Source organism: Crinia signifera, chromosome 2, assembly GCF_055691185.1.
Source record: "Crinia signifera chromosome 2, ASM5569118v1, whole genome shotgun sequence".
In the NCBI taxonomy this organism is placed as follows: domain Eukaryota; kingdom Metazoa; phylum Chordata; class Amphibia; order Anura; family Myobatrachidae; genus Crinia; species Crinia signifera.
The window spans coordinates 315411854-315434460 of record NC_139218.1 but is presented as its reverse complement, the minus strand read 5'-3'; the positions used below and the strand labels follow the sequence as shown (position 1 = coordinate 315434460).

At 44.5% G+C, this 22607-nt stretch overlaps 1 protein-coding gene across 2 annotated transcripts in view; it reads right to left on the bottom strand.

Moving 5' to 3' along the window:
• RB1 (RB transcriptional corepressor 1) overlaps nucleotides 1-22607 on the bottom strand; it is a 190407-nt gene that overhangs the window by 34501 nt on the left and 133299 nt on the right. For both annotated transcript variants that reach the window (XM_083169010.1, XM_083169009.1), the window contains one exon: nucleotides 3546-3664. In XM_083169010.1, coding sequence (XP_083025136.1) covers nucleotides 3546-3664 — 119 coding nt within the window. The remainder of the gene's footprint in view (nucleotides 1-3545; nucleotides 3665-22607) is intronic.

Here is a 22607-nt window from a genome sequence, read left to right as displayed (position 1 = left end):
TGTTTGCATTGATACTCAATGATGGCAATGAAGTCAGGTGTGGTGTTGTTGTTTGAAACACAACGCTCCTGAGTTGATAAGTTGTATGTGTTGATCAATTCCACATCCACTCCTGAGATTTAGCACCTACTGTATGACATATCCTCCAACATCTGAGGGTCAGAAATCGGTACCAAATCAGAAAGGGACATGTCCACACCTCAATTTCTATACTTTCAATGGTACAGTTTCTAGGGTGTGTAATTACAGGCGCTGAGTGCGTGGGGTCCGGGGTGGGCGTTACTTACTGCGCCATAATTAATTAAAAATTCACTGCTCCCTGCCACTGCCACTCCCCTCACCGAACCTGCCTGCAGCAGTCTCTGAGGTCTGGGGATCTGTAAAGCACATGCACCGGGCATCTCTACCAAACAGTGGGGCAGCCCCTGAGTGTGGGAGCAGGTCTGGGGGCCTGGCCACATGATGTCATGACGCGACGCACACTATCCACACCACTGTAATGCACCACTGGAAATGGGTGCAATGGGCCAAATTCTTCCCTACACCCGCCGGGCCAATCCACTGATCCAGCCATCACAATCATCAATGGATGCATTGATAAGGTTTGGAGTTTAAGAAGTTGAAGAATAAGACTGAGAAAAAGAATTGCCATGTTACAAAGTGTACAATTTACTCAATAAATCGTGAAAAAAATGTAAGTGTACATAGAAGTACAATCAAGAAATGAAAGTAGGATTAAAAAATAAGTTCTGATTCAAACTGATAATTGTTTGGATGGGGTGGGTTGTGAAACAAATCTATAGGGGGGGTATGGATATTGTGGGCATAATTGGTGTTTGTTACACCTACAGGGGGCCCTCAATTGATGGGATTTTCACTACAGTGTCACGGTCACAGTGTCACCATAGGGGGATTCCCAATTGGGGTCCAGGTGGTCTTTTAGGGACCCTTTACAATCCTCTAGGTCTCTTCTCCTTGAGCTTACAGTCTCCCTTAATGATAGTCAATCACTGAGGGAGACCGTAGGCTCCAGGAGAAGAGACCAACGGGATTGTAAAGGGGTCCCTAAAAGACCACCTGAACCCCAATTGGAAATCCCCCTACGGTGACACTGTAGTGAGAATTTCTCATCAACTGGGGACCCCCTGTAGGTGTACCAAACACCAATTATGCCCAAATATCCATACCCCCCTCCACCTATAGATTTGTTTCGCAACCCACCGCCATCCAAACAATTATCAGTTTGAATCAGAATTTATTTTTTAATCCTACTTTCATTTCTTGATTGTACTGTACTTCTATGTACACATAATTTTTTCACGATTTATTGAGTAAATTGTACACTATAACGTGACAAATCTTCATCTCAGTCTTATTCTTCAACTTCTTACACTCATAACATTCAAACAAATGCATGCAGCGCTCATGCCCATCGACCAAACATTATCTATGAACCAAAAGAGTCTGGGAAACCCTTAAGGCAGAGCAGTGCCTGATATCCAACTGACTAACAGGGTGAGTGCAGTGTACCCACTTTGTATTGATCAATGGGTGCATTGGCCAGGACAAAGATTTCTCAGTGCAACTGGCCGGGGAGCGCAGTGACAGGCTGGAGGACTGGAGAGACGGATATGGGGAACAAAGTAGAAACGGTACATTAGGTACAGTTTTTATTTGCCGGTACAGACGGTTAAATAAACTGAAAATTATTTTTTATGTGTTCTGTGTGTTTGTGTGTGTTGTACTGTTTTTGTGTGTGTGTTGTAGTGTATGTGGTTGTGTGTGTTGTATTGTATGTATCTGTCCAATGCGTAAGTGTGTGAGGTGTGCTACGTATATACAGTATGTGTGTGTTGTGTCTTTGTGTATCTGTGCAATGTTTTAGTGTGTGTTTTGTGTGTGTCGTACTGTTTTTTGGGTGTGTGTGGTGAATGTGGGTGTGTGTTGTGCTGTTAGAGGTATGTTATGTGTGTGTGTTGTGTGTATCTGCCCTATGTGTAAGTGCGTAAGGTGTGCTATGTATAAATCTGTGTGTGTGTAATGTGCTGTGTGTATCTGTGCAATGTTTAAGTGTGTGTTTTGTGTATTGTACTGTTTTTGGGTGTGTGTTGTACTGTGAGTGTTGTGTGTATCTGTCGAATGTGTAAGTTTGTGATGTGTGCTACGTATATATGTGTGTGTAGTGTGCTTTGCGTATCCTGGCAATGTTTAAGTGTGTGTGTTCTGTGTGTTTGTTGTACAGTTTTTGGGTGTGTGTTGTAGTGTGTATGGATTTGTATTGTACTGCATGTGGTGTGTTGTGTATCTGTCCAATGTGTAAGTGTGTGAGGTGCTCTACGTATAAATGTGTGTGTTGTGTGCTATGTGTGGGTATGTGGTGTACTTATGTGTGTGTGTGCGTGTACAATGTGTATGTGTGTGTGTGTTGTGTGGTCTATGTATATCCTCAATTATTTCCTAATTGTTTAAAGCCTTCACCATAATGTTAGAATGTGTCATTCATACTTAATGACAGCAATGAAATCAGGTGTGGAGTTGTTTCTTCGCAAACGGTTTCCCAGATCATCGATCTTTTCCCCAGAACATCAATGAAGGAAAATTACAACTTGGTGTTTTTTAAATTTCTATGTGAAATTTCCCAAAAACGGCTTCGAGGTGCACACCACCGGGTCCAGAGGTATCTTGTTGCTGAATTTGGTGTCTCTGAGTGCCACGGTGTGTCCGCAATACGACGGACACGCACACACACACACACGCACACAGACTCTTCAACTTATTATATAGATGAAAACTGGTAGATATCACGTACATTGAACACAATTATATTAAGCATCTGGCCTGACATTGCCTTGTCTGCGGCCACAAGACAACTGAACTGCCTCATAAAGGCTGAATCTCCATTACCGGCATGTTTGTTAATGCTACTAGAAGATCAGTGATGAAAGTGTGCGTGCGGATACTTTTTTAAATTCCTCTTCTTGAGGCAAAAGTATTTTGTAACTGATAATACTGCATAATTAGTTTACTGTACATGTTGATTTAGAGGAGTATGGAACTGATTCACAGATGGATGCAATGTAGATTTTATATGCAATGGAGCATTTTTTGGTTACTGTGCATACATGTAGGTGGCACTGGGCATGTGCTGTGAATGTACTGCAACAAAAATCCCAGTGTTGGTTTATTGGCAAAGTGAATAATAGGGTCGGTGGTGGCTCCAGAGCACAGCCCAAACGCTGCCACACATCACCGGTCAGGACTCCCGGGCAGTTGGTGCGGTTTCTCTATTTGTATTTTGGAAAGCACTGCAGGCCCACCTCTGGAGCCGCCACAGGTCAAGGAGCATAGGTAAGAGGTGACAAGGGAGTAGTGCATCATAGCTTGCTACTGCAATCCTGTATGCAGTAAACAATGCTCCAAAGGCCATACTGCACAATCATTGGGTTACTCAGGTGCTCAATCATCATCCGATGTTGTGCCTACATGCTGTGGGTCTGAGAACCCACCATCGGAGAAATAGTCATGTTTATTCTTCTTGTACTTACAGATCTGCGGCAGTGGGGTTGTTATGTGATGGCTGTGGCATGGTACTTGAGGTTTCTGGTTGATCAACTGATTCCTCATGATCCCGAGATTGTTTAATCAGCTCATACAGTGGAGAATTCTAGGATAAATAAGAGAGTATTAATGCCTTTCACAACTCTGTAGCTTTCATTTCCCCTGAAAAACATTATAGTACAGGACACTAAAATAATTCAGTGTGTTAATATTTGTAAATCAACAAGTGGTGAGCCAGCTTCCCATTGCTTCAGCTTATGCCCCAAAGTATTTTATGGGCCTTACCACAGAGAGAACATTCTCAGGTAAGGTCTATAGAAATGGGCCTGACCCATGACTTAGGGTGGTATTCAATGAAAATCCATGTGCAGCGGGGGAGGGGGGGGGGGGGGGGGGGGCGAAGGCAGGGAGATGGAAGCATCCCTGCCTGCACCAGATGCTGCACACAGCAGCAGGGGGAGAAGGAGGGCTGAAGGGGACACGGGGGTCCCTACGGTGTATGCAAGATCAGCGGCGGGGTTCCTACGGTGGATGGGAACTAGTAGTTCCCATCCGCTGCAGGGACCCCGCCGCTGAACTCACATATGCTGCAGGGACCCCCTGACCGCCAGCGATACCCGACCTGAGCCTGTGCTGCCAGACCTCGTTGCATGCCACCCACCAGCGGGCAGGGGATCCCTGAAGCTGAATACTGGCCGGAGAGGAGACAAGGCAGGCAGGGAGGTGCGGGGAGTGCTGCGTTGGTCCCGCTCCATGCATATGTAATGAGCGGGACCAAGCGCAGTGAATATTATTGAGCGTCTCCCCGCCCCCTTGCGGACGCCATGTGGGAAAAATAAAAAATTCAATATATATTCATGTGCTGCAAGCGTGTTAATTTCATGAGGGATTTTCAATTTCGTTTTAGTCACTTTCCTAAAATTTTACCAAATTAAATGTCACATTTTTTTCAATTTTTTTTAAATTTGGTCTTAGGTCAAGTTTTAGTCAGTGGATCTTGAACATTTTTGTCTAATTTTAGTCATTAATTTGCAGTTTATTGATTGACCGTAATGGATTTTGCTGAAGATAATTTCTTTATCATTCTCTTGAATCCTTTGTTTACCTTTCACTATGTGTTTAGTAATCTAGGTATCAACTGTGCAACAAAAACGCTATTTCTTCCAGAGAAGGTCATTTATACCCCTTTTACACCAAAATCCCTGGTCGGACCCTGGTCTTTGAACATGGGAGTTTCCAGGGTTGGACCCAGCTTCATACCCCATTTACACAGCACTGTGACCCAGGTCAGACCCAGGTCTGTGCCGTTTACACTGAACCTGGGTCAGCACTGCTTTTCCCTATGGATGACATTAAAAATGTCCATTTAGGATAAACTGCCATCCAACTTTCCCTCAATGATTTAAAATAAAAATTAAAAGACATGACAAGCTAGCTTTGAAAAATGTTGGTTTGTTTATTTAGTAAAATATTTTTCAAAAAGTTTTATTCATTGCTCAAGCATACATAGCGGTATAAAAGTGCAGCATCACCCATGTGCTCTCCACAGCCCATTCCCCTGCAGCAGCAGACAGAATCTCCCATGTGCCCCCCCCCCCCCCCCCCCCCTCCCCCAAATATAATATAAATGATACTGCATCCAATTATCCAATTATAATTTCTGTGTGCACTGCCGTATCCTTCCTGGCTGCTGTCTTTTGCCATTGTGGAAAGGCGTCCAGCACTTCTGGTATCCTTTCAGCACTACCCAGATGTCCCAACCTGGGTTGGGACTATTTACACCGCCCTCGACCCAGGTCCAACCAGTGTTCATCCCTGGTCAGGACCTGGGTAGGAGACCAGTGTTACTGGACCTGGGTTGACCCCTTTTACACCAACGCTGACCTGGGTCCGACCTGGGTCCAACCTGGGTTATTCCTTGGTGTAAATGGGGTATTATTTTCTGTAAATATCAATTGAAGAATACAATGTTTTTGTTTTTTATTAAAAATTGTAATTTAAATAATTAAAGAAAAATACAACCTGCCTGATACAAGTAAGTAGTATAGTACTAGTCTACTGCAAAATAAAATGAAGCTGTAAGACTGCACTCCTCTATCAGGACTCCAGACTTTTCTTTTATGTGGATACTGGGCACTACTAATATATTGCTAATCACACACAATTAACTAAATTTACTAAGATGGGAGTCCTATTGAAGATGGGATGTTGCTATGGGCAACCAATCATATTCTGTTATGTTCTAAAAGGTGAGAATTATGTAGAATTTGATTGGTTGCCGACAGCAACATCCCATCTTCAATAGAACTCCCATCTTAGTAAATATACCCCTGTGTGAGTGCAGTCATTTATTTGTTCTGGATTTTGATGTCCATTTATTCCCTGTGCATCTACTGTACAACTGAATGTTTCACAATCACAAAACCTGAATAAGGGGATGTGGCATTCCTAATAATATAATCAGTGAACTATCATTACGTGAAAGTGGTGGCACTGAGATGGAGAATTCAATTAGCCTCCATAATTTCATGGGTTCCAAAAACAGGGGTAGCCTCTAGCTTTATTGCACTTTTTAGCTTTGGGCTAATCAATTACAGCGCTTTTTTGCAGCAATTAAATTATCGTTTTTTTGTGCGTTAACACATAGAATCCATGATCATTTCACAAACCTATGTGTTAATACTGCCAGATTCACAGACAGGCTACTTATCTGAGAATTTTTTTCTGGAGTCTGCTGAGGCTAACAGGATAGCACTGGGATTAAGTAACCCACAGTAAAATTATCTCGGGTAATTGAATTCACCCCTTAATATGGTATTTCAAAACAGATTCCCACTACAGGTTGAGTATCCCTTATCCAAATATCCATTTTCCAAATTATTCCAGAAAGTTAAAAGCACTACTAGGAACATCTGTAACAGCAGTACTGAGGATATGATATATAACTGGCAGGGGTGCCGAGAGGGGGGGGGGGGGCAGGTACAGTTTACCCAGGCCCGGAGTCAGCTTTTCAGCAGCGGCATTGGGAGTGTGGATGTGGGCGGATGTGCCAGTGTGGGGACAGCAGCATCACAGAGGTCCTTCCGCTCTCCAACTCCAGGGCCTGCTTAGAGCCCGCCACATGACTCAGCAGTTTACCGTGGCTCAGCGACAGGAGGATACTAAAGGCCCCCATACATAGAGCCGACTTGTCCTAAAGACAAGTCGGACCCAATTCTCCTCCGAGCCGCCCGGCAGCTCCCCGGGAGGCTCACATACGATTATTAGGACTTGAGTTGCCATTTTTTACATGTGATAAATCGCATGCGATTTATCACATGTAAAAAAAATGTAACAGGGAGCTGCAGGGCGGTGAGGAGCAGTGGGGGCGGGCACCGGCAGCTCTCAAATGAGTGGCCGGCTGGGGAGGAAGGAGTGGGGCAGCAGCGCTAATCAGAGGACTCACTGTGTCCAGCGCCGCAGCGGGCGGGCGGGCAGCAGCGGCAGCTATTACGTCTTCAAAATAGCATGTCAAATGACTCTCCGGCTTTTGATTGGCTGAGATAGAGCACTCTCAGCCAATCAGCGGCTGCAGAGGGAGGCCACTGATTGGCTGAGAGTGCTCTATCTCAGCCACTCATTAGCCGGGCAGTCATTTGACATGCTATTTTAAAGTTGTAATTGTAATTGCCGCGGCTGCTGCCCGCCCACTACGGCGCTGCAGTGGACACTGATCATCATTCTGGTCACCGCCGCCTGCCCCAGCACTGTGCCCACCCCACCGATTGCCGGATCTTATGTCCCGCCGGTCCGACCCCTGGGCCCGATACGCGCGGGACCGTGCATCGGACCCGACGCCATGTCATGGAGAAACGATTTGGTCCGATTTAACGGGCCTATTGATCGCAATCGGCCGAAATTGGACCAAATCGTCTCGATGTATGCCCACCTTAAGTGTAGGGAGTCCCTGGGTGCTGGGAGGATCTGGGTCAGAGAGAGGAGTACCACCCACTCTAGCCCGCCCCACTCTCCACATTCCCATCCCAGCCGCTACCAGCAGCAGCAGGTGCCAGTGCCATGTCTCCAGCCCAGCAATCCCAGCAATGGTACCCCACCCACGTCCAGGTCACTGCGTTCCAAGGTGGGTGGCTGGTTGCTCTGGGTCTGCTGCCTCTCTGCATGCTGCTGGGGCTGAGATCCAACTCTATAAGTCAGCATGTAACCACTGACAGTGCATGTACTGTAACTCCATGACAACGAGTGTGTTAACCCCTGGCAAAGCATGTAACCCATGGCAGAGAATGTACACCCATGGCAACGAGCATGTTAACCCCTGATATCAAGCATGAAGCCCATAGCAACAAGCGTTTAGGTAAGCAGAACTTACAGTATGTGGCATAATATGTGTGGTATTATATGTAATAGACATTACAGTGTGTGGCATAATATGCAATGAGCATTACAGTGTGTGGAATAAGGAGTAATGGGCATTATGGCATGTGATAAAATATATAATAGGTATTACGGTGTATGGCATAATGTGTACTGGCCACTATGGTGTGTGGCATAACATGTAATGAGCATTATGGCATGTGGTATAATATGTAATGGGTGTGTGACATGTGTAATAGGCATTACCGTGTACATTTTTGTCCCTGTATCCACCTTGGAAGCAGTGGCGTAACAAGGGTCCACAGAGTGTGCGGGGAGCTCTGTCCATGGGGGCCCCAGGAAGTTGTTGTACCGGGCCCATGATTTCTCTTGGCGGCCCTGGTAACCGGCACAATATATGTGCAAAAAAATGATTGTTTGGCATTCAAACTCAGTACCTGAGAGTACACAAAGTTTGTTTCAGGTTTTGAAACCTTGTTTTATGCACAAATAAAATATATTTGTGTGTATTTCATGTGTTTGATACAACACAAATGCAAGATACATCATTGAAATATAAGAATATTCTGAAATACGGAATAATCCGTTATCCAAAATTCTTCTGGTCCTGAGCATTTTGGATAAGGGATACTCAACCTGTACTACTACTAGTACTACTACTCATACAAGAGCAGCATGAGCAGTAGGTCATAAGGGGACTAGAAGTTCCTAATTATAATGCTAACTATATATATATATATATATATAAATATATATATATATATATATATATAAATATAAATATAACAGATCTTTAGATATTTCACATTGCTTCTACACTGACTGCTAGCAATATACTGTCCTCCTGTAGAATCATTAAAACTGTTGTGCCAGTTACAAAAGAACCACATACACTATGAATTTTGAAACCTAATACCATCATATTAAATAATAACGGACTATTATTTGATATTGTATAGAACAAATTCATGGTATGGGCTTATAATAGACATCTGAAGCTAGCGAGTCCCCTTCAATGGGGTTTTGGACTATTCCACATGTAACGGTGAATATTTATTAGTAGCGCTACATGTTTGCATATAAGTCATATAAATGTTTCCACATGTTCTATAAATGTAAAACAACATTCCGTTCTTTCCATGTGAATCACCAGGGCAGCAAGTACAGGGTTTATAAATGTGTCTCAAAGACTAGGCACTCTGGGTATAGAAAGTAAAGAGCTTATATATGGTTAGTTAAGTAAACTTATATTTCATCTCGAAAGTAGTAGTATTAGGTCACAGAACACGTGATCACTGTACTGAAAATGATTATGTAGAGGGTTTACAGCCTTCTTTATCATTTCATACAGTTTGGTGCATTATTGATTATTTAAAAAGCATGCATCTGAAACCTAAACATCATCATGCAACAATGGTTGTAAATCATAGTTTATTGGTGTATGAAACTTCTGGCACTATGTAGGCTGTGACGTGAAACAAGCTTTTAGCTGTGATCTAAAACTAAACCATGTCTGACTTGTGGAACCACTGTGTAACCTTGATCAGTCGTGATAAACAGAAAAAAAACACAGCGTACAACTGAAACTGTCACGGAGTAATTTCCGCACATAGGAGATTGGAGATCGAAAGCTTAAACCTGAGAGCACATCTTTATTAAACTGAAAGTCCGGCCTTGAACTTTAATTCAAATGTGGAATTATTGAATTAATCCAACAAAGTAATTGTAAAGCTGGGTACACACTGGAGTTATATCTGGCAGATTTGAGGTTTTGTAATACATAACCAAATCCAATCAGTGTGTACAGGTGATTGGTGCTCCCATGGTCAATAGCAATGACTGCTGCACATCAAAACTAGAGATATCATTAGCGACCTTGTTTTTCCCATGAAGAACATGATCATTCTGTCCTCTCATGGGTATTCATTTCGATGTCAGAGAGAACGCCCGCCACCACCTCTGTGTAACTTGCTTTAGCTTCATATTATGGCATTGCTATGTGACTTTCCACGTGCAAATGACATAAGAGAATCCTTATATACTGTTGTCTGTTTATATTAAACACATGCAAACTACTGATATAAAAAAAATGCAAATTAATATACTGTAATGACAGACTACTGCTTTGTTTATATCCATCTGCCTGTACAAACAGTACAAAGTAAAATGATAAAACTATAGGAGATCACTGAGGGAAAGAACAAACAGAAGTAATAAGGCAGTAGATATGCAGCACTTGGTGGGACCCTTCCTAAGAGGATAGTTAATGATGTGCTGGTCTCATGTCACCACTACATTATTGGGCAGTATTCAATGATAAATTATGTGATGTGCAGTTAATCCTGTTTAGGATTTGCTGCACATTCGCAGGGTTCCGGAGGGCTGGAGCATTCTCTGCCAGCCCTCACTGTCACCCTATTCAATGCCGCAGGGGCTCGCTGGCCCTGATGGCGAATTTTAACCCCTGTGGCAAACGCCGCTGGTAGCCGGGTGACGGCGGCAAGCAGGCAGATCGAATCCTCCCTCCCTGCCCCAGAACGTGTGTGTGTGTGTGGGGGGGGGGGGGGGGGGGGCTCCCGGGGACACAGGAGAGCTGGCAGGGGACATGGGTAGGAAGCTGCTGCACTGCTCCCGCTCGTGCATATGTAATGAGCGGGAAGTGAATATATGAATATCTAATTAAATATATATTAATGTGCTCCTAGCACGTGAGAAAAAAAATAGCATGCCCCTTCACAGAAAATCTGATTTTTTGACACCAAAAAAAATAAAATAAAATAAAAAAAAAAGCCTTTATTTTAAAAGATCACTTTTCAGTTCACCTTAAAAAGATGTAGAATGCAAAACGGTGAATCATGGCGAAAATCATGCTGAAAGCAGTTCTCCAGCCTAGCATTGAATACACTCTCGGCGAATCCCAGTGAAAACCCCATTGAAATACACCAGCGACTTGCAGCGAGCATGAAACGGAGAACTGGCCGGCATTCACTGGCCAGTATTCAATGCCGGTGCGAGCGGCCGGCGAGGGGGTTAAACTGCGAGGATCACAGAAAACCAGTGATTCTCGCAGTTTAACCCCCGCGCTGGCCGCTCGCACTATGCAACGTTCCGGGGGAATCCTCGCAGTCACAAAACTGCGAGGATTCCCCTAAACTGCGAGAGCCGCGGCTAGTGCAGCAAACTCGCTGTAATTAGCCTCGGCTCTCGCAGCTTTTGGAGGCACATTCGCAAATTCCCCCTCGCTCAAAAAACGGAGCGAGGGGGAATTTGCGAATGAGGGGGGGTCAGTTGAATACTGACAGGGTGAGCGGTGACTGCGAGCAAAAAGTCCTGCTCGCAGTCACTGCTCGCCCACGGCATTGAATATATGCCACTGTTCGCTTTCGGCGAACAGTGAACATTGAATAGGGTGAATTGCATTTTCAGTGAAAAATATTCACTACAAGGAGTGAAAACAGCCCGATTCGCTGAAAAAAACAGTGAATTGGGAGCATTGAATACAGCCCATTATATACTATACATTATATATATGGTGCAATGTCCTTTTGCCATATGCAAATCCTTCACAACTGGGACTGACTAGAAGCCTGTACAGTATGTATACTTGTTACTTGGGTATACCAAGTGTAAATGGTGAGAAAGTCTACTTTCTGCAGATATCGAATGCAGGTCCTTTCCGGCTAAACAGATAGGAACAGAGATGGCAGATAAAGGTCTACAGTGTACTAGATTAAATCGGATTTAGTAAATTCAAGAATGTGCATACATCAAGATCCAAACACAGCTGGCTAATCTTATGATCCATTAAATGAACATTAGTAAAAAAAAAGGTACTCTTTACCTAGAAGGGCGCCCGTCGCGGGCATCGCGGGTACATTTATGTATGGCCGCGACGCGACCGACGCGATGCCCGCGATTTCCCATTGAAACCAATGTTAAACATGGAAATCGTGTCGGTCGCGTCCGGCCATAAATGTACCCGCGATGCCCGCGACGCGATGCTCCCGATTTCCCATAGGAATCAATGTTAAAAGGCGCGATGGACCCGATTTTACTGTTAAATGGCTCAATCCACCCGATTTGGCCATAGGAATCAATGTTAAATGGGCCACAGAGCCCATTAACCCTTAAATGTCCCCCCAAATTTTTAACGCCACCCCACGATCCACGCCAACCCGAAGAGTGGCGAGCGCAGCGAGCCCGCGAGGGGCGGCGGTACGCGTCCTCCGACCTTTTCATGCCCTACTATCCACTAGGGCGTGGTGTGAGAATATAATAGTGTGGCGAGCGCAGCGAGCCACCGAGCCCGAAGCGCGGCGAGCGCAGCGAGCCCCGCGAGGGGACGCGGATACCTTCACAGTTATGCGCGTCCCCTCGCGGGCTTCACAGGTGTCCGTGGCGAGGCGGACACCTGTGAAGCCCGCGAGGGGACACGTCTACCTGTGAAGGTATCCGCGTCCCCTCGCTGCGCTCGCCACACTATTATATTCTCACACCACGCCCTAGTGGATAGTAGGGCATGAAAAGGTCGGAGGACGCGTACCGCCGCCCCTCGCGGGCTCGCTGCGCTCGCCACGCTTCGGGTTGGCGTGGATCGTGGGGTGGCGTTAAAAATTTGGGTGGACATTTAAGGGTTAATTTGGCCTATTTGGCCCCAAATCGGGTCCATTGAGGCATTTAACAGTAAAATCGCGGTCAATCTGCCGTTTTAACATTGTTCCCTATGGGAAAATCGCGGTGATCGCGGTCATCCCGATTTACCCGCGATGCCCGCGATTTTTACCCCCGACGACCGCGATTTCAATCGCTGGCGCCCTTCTAGGTAAAGAGTACCAAAAAAATACCATATATGATACCATATATATGACGCTGTAAAAAAACAAACTGCAGCTGTGTATTTTTGAGTTTTCAACAAAGGTTGCCAGGTTAAATACACTCTCAGGTTTTTATATATAAAAAAAAGCTTAATTTGGAGTTGAGGATTATCAAAAAGTTTAACAAAATGGTGAAACACTTGGCTTGTCCCATATGACAACTACATTTTGTGTTGGGTATAATCAAGATAAAAAATGTACCTAAAAATAAGCTTAGTTAGGCACTCTTATATTACACCCATTTTATTAAAACAAAACCCCTTGTGTTACGTTTTAGCAAATATTTATATGTTACAATCTTTTTTATATGTACAGCAAATGTGCAGTAATTGCCCCCCCCCCCCCCCCCCCCCTATAAATATAAATCAGTTGTATTAGCTAGTTCCCTCCAGTATACAAATGATGGGTAGTTAACTGTATCAAAAAAATGTAATAGCATCTGAGATTGCCGTAGGTGTGGGATGCCTGCTGATCTCAGACATTTTATTTTAAAGCGTAAATCATTTACAAGGCAAAACCATGCTTTCTGAATGATTGCCGCTTAAAAAAGGTCCAAGTTTGGCTGGAATCCTGCACCTCCAGCAATCTGAAAAAAGCATGAAATTTACATCCCGTAATGTACTGCTGCTGTCCAACTTGAGAATGCAGGCTACACAGATAAAGATAAATCAGCCGCTTGTGAAGGCACACATACACTGTGCTCAAGAGTGCTCACTTGAGCATACAAAAGGACTGCATGTGATATATATTGCATGCGATATACAGCATGCGGTCCTTTTGCATGTGATACAGAGCATGCAATCCCAGACAATCCTGCCCGGAGCTGGAAGCTATCCTGCAGATTGCTTCTCCAGCCGGGGCAACTCGGAGGGTCAGGTGTGATGTGCATGGGACCGCAATGTGCATCGGACCCTCTGTCACCTGCAATTTGGGCTCTTTTCCTGCGTAGGATTGCTGCAATCACAGGGAAAGAGCCCAAATTGCAGGTAAATTGCCCATGGGGGCCTTTAGAGTCTGAACACACAAGCAGCAACTACATCAGATTTTTGTTGTCGGCTCGGTATCTATGAATCTGAAAAACACTGTCATTTAAAACACACCTGGAAAATCTAACTGAATAAAGCACACGTTGAGTCTCCTATATTCAAAATATGTTTTTTTTTATTTTCAGAACTGGGACAGAGACCTTGGCTTTATGACAGTTTAATGTACATACATTTCGTATTACGCACAAAATTATTAAAAATATTGTATAAAATGACCTTCAGGCTAGAAGTTTACCTTGAAATGCTAGAATTCTAGAAATGACCTTCAGGCTAGAAGTCTATGTTTCTATGTTTAAAGTTTATATGAAATAAAAATATATTCTGTGTTCAATTGGTTCATATCCCCAAGATATCATTATGGAATGCATATATTCCAAACACACAAAGATCCAATATAAAAAATATTTCTAGCCCAAAGCATTTGGATACAGGATACTTGTACAACAAAAAGAGAAGTCAGATAAAAATAATATCTACCAGCAAGGCAATGTTTCCTCAGAAGTGAAAGCATCACAGATGAAGCTCCAGAATTTTATGCTGCACCATAGCATAACAACAGTATTGTGTACAGTACTCTTACATGTACTGTAGTACCTTTGCGGTCTGGCTGGTTCGAACAAAATCTGGTAAGGTCTGAATGACCGTGTTTGTCAGTTTTTCATTATTTCAAAGCAAATGGTTAATGGTCACTTGCTCCCAAAAATCTTTAGGTGTTTGGCCATCTTTACTTAAGGGGCCAACAAACACAGCGAGTTGGGGCATTTTCTTCTACGATCCCCATGGCAGCCATACTAAGGGATATTTCCCCTTTCCTCAGCTTAGACAGGGTGATTTTTTTCCACATAGGCTCCGCCCACCTCAGGTATATAGGCCTACTCCTCCCCTTCCTCTATGTCTTTTTTCCTGTCTCCTATTAGTTTAGACAGGGCAGGGTGTTATTTTTATTTTCAGGGCTCACCTAGCAGGGGGGAAGAAGAAGATGCAGGGAGACCTGTTTCAGCTCTACCCTGCACTTATGGAGATACGTATAAACGGCGTATAGGAGAAGTCACCTGTCAGCGGCGATGTCTCCCCGTCTGTCAGGGTAAGGTCTGGGTCTGCAGGGCGGCGAGTCACATCCCCGCTCCAGCGGTCAGCTCGACACAACGTCTGACGCGTCTCCTCTGTATCTCAGCACAGGGAGACAGCGGTACATGCCGGCAGCGTCACACGCCGGAGAGCGTGTACCGGAAGTGAGGTCTCCGTTATTGCGCCCAGAGGGCGGCTCAATGAGGGGCATTTTAACAGGTCTAGTGACCTGCGTTACAGAGTACTTCCGGGTATACAGCTGGGGATAAAAATCAGGCAGCCCATGCTGGTTTATTCAGTTGTTCACGGTCCCTGTATGTACTGGAGTGTCTGCTGCTGCTGCGCATCATGGATCCTTCCCCCAATAAGACTGATACTGCTCTAGCGAGGTGAGCCTGCAGATTGTTTTTTGTGCATTAGGAAAATATTTTATTTTCAGTTAGTAATATATATATATATATATATATATATATATTATATATATATATATATATATATATTGCAGTGTGCCTTCTTCTCCAAGCAAGAAATGTTCTTCCAAGAAGAAGCATACTACAATCAATTGTGTCACCTGTGATAAAGTATTACCTGGTTCCTACAAAGGCAACAAATGTGGAGAATGTACTAAAACTCTGACACAAGACAATCAATCAGAAATGTTATCCCAGTTGATGGATTGGATGAAGAAATCCTTTGTGACTAAGGAGGAGCTTACTCAGTTACAGTCTGCTAAGAGGTCTAGGTCTCAAACAAGTTTAGATTATGATAATAGATCTGAAGATAAACAAGAGGAGGTCTATGTTTCTTCAGGTGAAGAATCCGGGGAAATTAAAGAGGAGAGCTCTTTTAATTTGGAGTTAGTTCAAAGCGTGTTAAAATACATACATAAAGCTATTGACTATAAGGAGCCTGATAAGCCTGTGGATAGTCAGGATATTCTGTTTGAAGACCGTACTAAGGCTGGCAGATTCTTTCCATTTCATCGGGTGATGAAGGAGCTGATTGCCAAAGAATGGTTGTCAGTAGATAGAAGATTGGGTAAGATACCCAGGATTGAAAAGATGTATCCATTTAAAGATGAGCAGTTATTAAGCTGGTGCGAAGTTCCTAAAGTAGATGCTGCGGTGGCGGAAGTTACCTCTAAGACCACGATTCCTTTAGAAGATGGTGCTTCCTTTAAGGATACCATGGAGAAAAGAATTGAGAATTCATTGAAGAAAACACACATGGCATCATCCATTTCTATGAGAGCAGGTATAGCAGTGGCGTCGTCAGCTAGAGCGCTCAGATTATGGAGTACTGAAATGCACAAGGATATAGAAGAGAAAATATCTAGGCAGTACTTGTTGAAAAATCTGGAGATTATGCAAAAGACCATACAATATATATGTGAAGCTTCTCTAGACATAGTTGCTTTCTCTGCTAAATCTGTGGGAGCAGGGGTAGTGGCTAGAAGAGCTCTCTGGTTGAAGAATTGGAGTGCGGATGCAAAATCAAAAAATCGACTAGCGTCACTACCCTTTGAGGGAAATTTTTTGTTCGGGGCGAAATTGGATGCTATGATCCAAAGAATAACTGGAGGAAAATCTGTTCGCCTGCCCCAGGATAAGAAAAATAAATTTCCTATTCCTACTTCATCTAGACAGCAATTCAGAGACGCCAGAAGTTACCGACCGGGGCGACAGTATAATAGAAGAGGAGGTGCTCTGTCACGTAGTTCCTTTCGAGGTGCGAACAGAGGAAATCCAAGACAATGACTATCGTCAATCAGGTCAGGTGGGGGCGAGACTCTTAGAATTCGCAAGCATTTGGGAAGAGTCTATCCACGACAAGTGGGTGATCACAGTCGTGAAACAAGGTTATCGTTTAGAATTCCAAAGTTATCAACCAGCAAACAAGTTTATGAAGTCTCGTCCTCCAGAGAACAGGATGGAGAGAGTAGCTCTAACAAAGATAGTGGACCAACTGATGCAATCAAGAGCAATAGAAGCTGTACCAAGAGCACATTGGAAGAAAGGGTTTTACTCAAATCTTTTCTTAGTAAAAAAGCACTCAGGCGATTTCAGATCTATTCTAGATCTAAGAAGACTAAATATGTATCTGAAAAAGACAAGATTCAAGATGGAAACTCTAACATCCATACTGGCAGGGATCAAGAGGAACGATTTCTTAGTCTCTCTGGACTTGAAAGACGCCTACTACCACCTTACCCATATATCAGTCAGACCGAAGGTTCCTCAGATTCTACCTGTTGGGTCATCATTTTCAATTCAGATGCCTCCCCTTTGGCCTCACTTCATCGCCCAGAGTGTTCACAAAGATGCTGATTGTCCTAGTGGCACAATTGAGACTAAAAGGAATACAGATATGGCCCTATCTGGACGATCTTTTGATTGCAGGAAGTTCTGTCGATCAGACAAGACAAAGTTTGTTGACAGTGATACACTACCTGGAGAAACACGGCTGGGTTATAAACATCAAGAAGAGTCAACTACAGCCATCACAGAAAATACAGTTCCTGGGAGTATTAATCGATACTGCTCAATTTCGAATCTCCTTGTCCAAAGAAAGGTGTGTAAAGATACAAACCTTGGCTGCAGAACTTCGGCACAAGAAATCGATCAATCTAGGCCTAGGCCTTCAATTGTTGGGAATGATGACCTCGGCGATAGGAACAGTGCCTTGGGCACAATGGAACATGCGTCCTCTTCAGTGGAAACTCCTGCCGTATGTGAGGCTGTCAAAGAACAACCAAGAAAGAATTCTCTTGGGAAGGGAGGTAAAAGACTCCCTAAAATGGTGGACACAAGATCTAGAACTCAAGTCGACAGACCTTCAACTACCTCGGTTCATCAATCTTACTACAGATGCAAGCCTGGTGGGTTGGGGAGCGCATATTGCAGAACACAACATTCAAGGAAAGTGGTCTCAAGAAGAATCAGAGCTGACGTCAAACGTGAGAGAAGCCCTAGCAGTATGGCGAGCTATTTGTCAGTTCAAGTCCCTGATAGAAGGCAAGCATCTCAAGATCTTCTCGGACAATATATCGGTGGTAGCACACCTCAATCATCAAGGGGGTACGAGAAGCAGAGACTTGATGGACATTATGCAAAAGATAGTTCCTTGGGTGAGAAAGAACTTGATATCCCTCTCAGCACTGTATGTGCCAGGAAAGGAGAATATAGTGGCAGACTATTTAAGCAGGAAGGAAGTTCTACCTGGAGAATGGGCGCTGAAAACTTCAGTCTTCCAGAAGGTCGTAAAGAGGTTTGGGAAGCCAGATATAGACCTTATGGCCTCTCATGTGAATCACAAGGTAGAGAGATTTTACTCAAGGTTCTATCTGCCAACAGCGACAGCAACAGATGCGTTCTCAGTCAAATGGGATTGTCAACTGGGCTATGTATTCCCACCGGTTCAGATGATAGGTCGAGTACTGAAGAAGGTGCAGGAAGACGGAGTGTCAGTAATAGCAATATTACCATTCTGGCCGAGAAGACCTTGGTTTCCTGCAATACTCAAACTAGCGATACAAGAATCTATGATCCTCCCAATATCTTCAGATCTCTTGAATCAGGGACCTTTACATCATCCCAATCCAGGGATATTCTGTCTCAGGGCTTGGAAGCTGAGAGGCAATTCCTGATGCAAAATGGCATGTCTGAGCAAGTGGCTGATGTTCTATTGAAGGCCAGGAAAGAAGTTTCTTCTTTGGCCTATTATAGGGTGTGGCGTAGATTCCTGCTATGGAAGAATGACTCCACTCTCATTTCACAGACTGATACAGCTCGGATCCTACAGTTCCTGTATGAGGGGTTCCAGATGGGCCTAGCAGTCTCCACATTGAAGTGTCAGATATCAGCCTTGAGCGTATTGCTAGATCGCAAGTTGGCAAAAGAAGAGATAGTGATCAGATTCTGTAGGGCCATAAAGAAAATGCGGCCTCCCAGAAAATCTATGGTAGTACCTTGGGATCTCAACATTGTACTAAATGCCCTCATGCAAGCACCGTTTGAACCTTTGTCACATGCAGAGCTTAAATATCTGTCCTGGAAAGTCGTTTTCCTGGTAGCGATAACATCGGCCAGAAGGATTAGTGAAATCCAAGCTTTATGGGCAGAGGAACCTTACCTGAGTATGTTTCCAAATAAAGTGGTGTTAAGAACACATCCAGACTTTCTTCCAAAAGTTGTATCCAGATTCCATTTGAATCAAGAGATTATATTACCAACATTCTATGATGATCCTGCTAATCCTGAGGAAGAAGAATTGCATTCTTTAGACTTAGTGCGAGCTATTTCGCTTTATCTACTTAGAGTTGAAGAAATTAGAAAAACAAAACATTTGTTTGTTGTTACGGAAGGAACAAACAAAGGGTTTGTGCCTTCTAAACAGACCTTGGCAAGGTGGATTCGAAGTTTCATCATCTTTGCCTACGAACAAGAAGGAAGAACTGTTCCACAGATCGTAAAAGCACACTCGACAAGAGCGATGGCTGCCTCATGGGCTAGGAAGGCTCAAGCTTCCCTCGCCGACATCTGTCAAGCCGCGACCTGGTCGTCTGTGCATACTTTCACTAGGCATTATGCCTTACACATTCCTTCCGCCCACTTCGGGGGAAATGTACTGAAAAGTGCCTTAAATAAATAATATTGCATTGATATGGTCTCCCGCCCTTTTTTGCTTTGGTGTGTCCCTAAGTATGGCTGCCATGGGGATCGTAGAAGAAAACATCGAATTATACTCACCGATAATTCCTTTTCTTCCTAGAGATCCCATGGCAGCCACAAAAAAGATCCCTCCCTATGTATTGGATGATTCATTTCCGAGTGAGTAGGAGACATTCAAAAGACATAGAGGAAGGGGAGGAGTAGGCCTATATACCTGAGGTGGGCGGAGCCTATGTGGAAAAAAATCACCCTGTCTAAGCTGAGGAAAGGGGAAATATCCCTAAGTATGGCTGCCATGGGATCTCTAGGAAGAAAAGGAATTATCGGTGAGTATAATTCGATGTTTTCTAAGCGATCTAACTAGATTGCTTAGAAAATGGCCCTACATTGCTCCGTGTGTAGGGACCATAGTGAAGTGTGGCCCCGCGTTTTGCTACCGCCCAGTGATTAATATCCAGCATGCTGGATGATAATTGGTCAATCGCTTAGCAGACAGTGCTGACACGTCGCTGTGTGCTGAGCGATCTTGCTGAGTGTTCTGAGCGATCTAGCATCTAAGTGTGCAGGCTCCTTTAGAGTCACCTGGAACCTGGCATGCAGAGAGCTGTCTGGTGACTGCAGCAATAATGTATGAGGACCCATCCATATATAGAAACCTGAAACTGTAGTAGAATTATGTTTAAATGCCCAAAACGTCCAGAAATGCCGCAGTGTTTTCCACCATGGAAACGATTGAGTGCTTTCGCTGAAAGCTCTAGTGCAGGGGTGGCCAACCTGTGGCTCTAGAGCCGCATGCAGCTCTCCCCCTGTTAAAGTGTGGCTCCTGCTCCCACTGCTGCCCGCTGCCCACCGTCATCACCCGCTGCTGGTTCCTCAAATCCCTTCTCCTTCTTTGCTTATCTCTCCTAACCCTCACTGAGCATCCTTGTGACTGGGTCATCCGCCAATCAGAGCTCGCGGGCCGGCAGCCAATCAGGAGCCGGCCCGTGAGCTTTGATTGGTGGACGGCCCAGTCATAGGGAAGTGAGGGGGGGGAAGGAGACGCGCGGTGTGCTGTGCTCTCCTCCCCTCGGTGACATGACAGGACTGCAGGGGGACACCAGACTGTCCTCTCCACGCCCGGCAGCAGCAGCAACAACAACGGTGAGTGCTGCTGCTGGGAAATTAGCACTGTGGGGGCATAGCAGTTTGTGGCACTGTGGGGGCATAGCAGATTGTGGCACTGTGGGGGCATAGCAGATTGTGGCACTGTGGGGGCATAGCAGTTTGTGGCACTGTGGGGGCATAGCAGTTTGAGGCACTGTGGGGGCATAGCAGTTTGAGGCACTGTGGGGGCATAGCAGTTTGTGGCACCGTGGGGCATACCCAGCACTGTGGGGGGCATACCTGGCACCGTGGCAGCATATGTGTATCTGGCACTATTGGGGGCATATGTATATATGGCACTGCACTATTGGAGGCATATGTGTATCACACCCACCCAAGGGGTCCAAATAGACCATGCCCCTTTTTTGGCATGCGCATCGAAGGCGCACGCATGTTGTTGGCTCTTTAGCTTGACTACAGATATTTTTCGGCTCTTTACCTCTGACCGGTTGGCCACCCATGCTCTAGTGTAAACATCTAATACATGTACTCTCACTGCTTTCAGTTTTACTAACCTTACGGTTTTCTGGGCGATTTCAGTATCAGTGCTGCATTAGTTATAGGAAGTGTTCATGTTTCATCAAGTCTAACACCACATATTGCAAAACTTCTCAAGGAATGTAAGGCAGAGATAGACACTGGTCTGACTGTCTCATGGTTGCTAACTGCCCGGAATTTCTAGAGTCTAAGGTTCTAACCCTGAAAATATCCCTATTTGTCATACTGACCATCTGCACAACAAAGATGATATATTTCGGCACGCAAGATGCCGCTCTCATTATATGTTCTTAGAGCTCTATTTGTCCGGATGTATTTTCAGCCACTAAAAACCTAAGGCTATTGCAACTAATGTCAGATGGTCATTATTGTGGTATCCAATTAGCAGCAGTTTTTACCAACCAAAAATGGACCCCACGATGTGTGAAAACATATGGGACATGGGATTAGGCATAGGTCCCCAAACCTATGTGTTTTCACCCATCCGGTGGCTGGATAACAGTGGGTACAGGGGCTGAAGGACACCGGCATCTGGGCTGATATCTAATAGGATAGCCCCCACCAAATCTATTAGCAGGGGGTAAAGTACCACTGCTAATAGGATAGCGCTCTTAGTAATTACTGCTCAGGGGGTATTAATTCAGTTTCACTTTCCTATTCAATTGCGTCCATTTTCGGATGGTTTTTAAACATGTTTAGCAGCTGCAGTTCCACTTTTATTAACAGTCGAAAATGAGTAATTCACCAAAGAGCAGATGATGAGCTGGAGGACCTACAGTACTGTGCCATAAGTATCCAGCAGCCAATATTGTAAATGGAGGGTAGCTACTGTATGACACGGAAAAAAATCCCTTCAGTATGGATGTATTTCCAGCTGGTGCAGCTCGGGCACTGTAATCGAACTTTCCCTAATAGAGATATTATGCACCCCAGGTACTTTTGTCCTTCACTCTGCAGCCACCATTTTAATAATTGTTCCTGCCAGGAGAAATAAGTTATGGCTAAACAACAAGTCTGGAGAAATGACAGATGACAGTGAGGAAGCAAACAAGATTTACCACAAACTGGAATATACAAAAGACAGGACACATGCAGAGAACAGGAACTTTTCCCTGACCATTAAATGCAATGTACTGACAATACTGTAGGAAGCCTAATGTGTCCTACAGACGGATCGATTTCCATGCATTTTATGTGATTTTACATTATTTCCCTAATTCGCTCAGAAGATCGCTGTCCATGTGGACCACACTGAGATTTAAATGCACGGCCCCACAGGATTCCAATTAATCGGTTGGGGCAAGTGTTCTCAATGGAGAACACTGTCCCTAACACCTCGCTCAGCAGACAGCGCTGTGTGCTGAGAGACCGTCGCG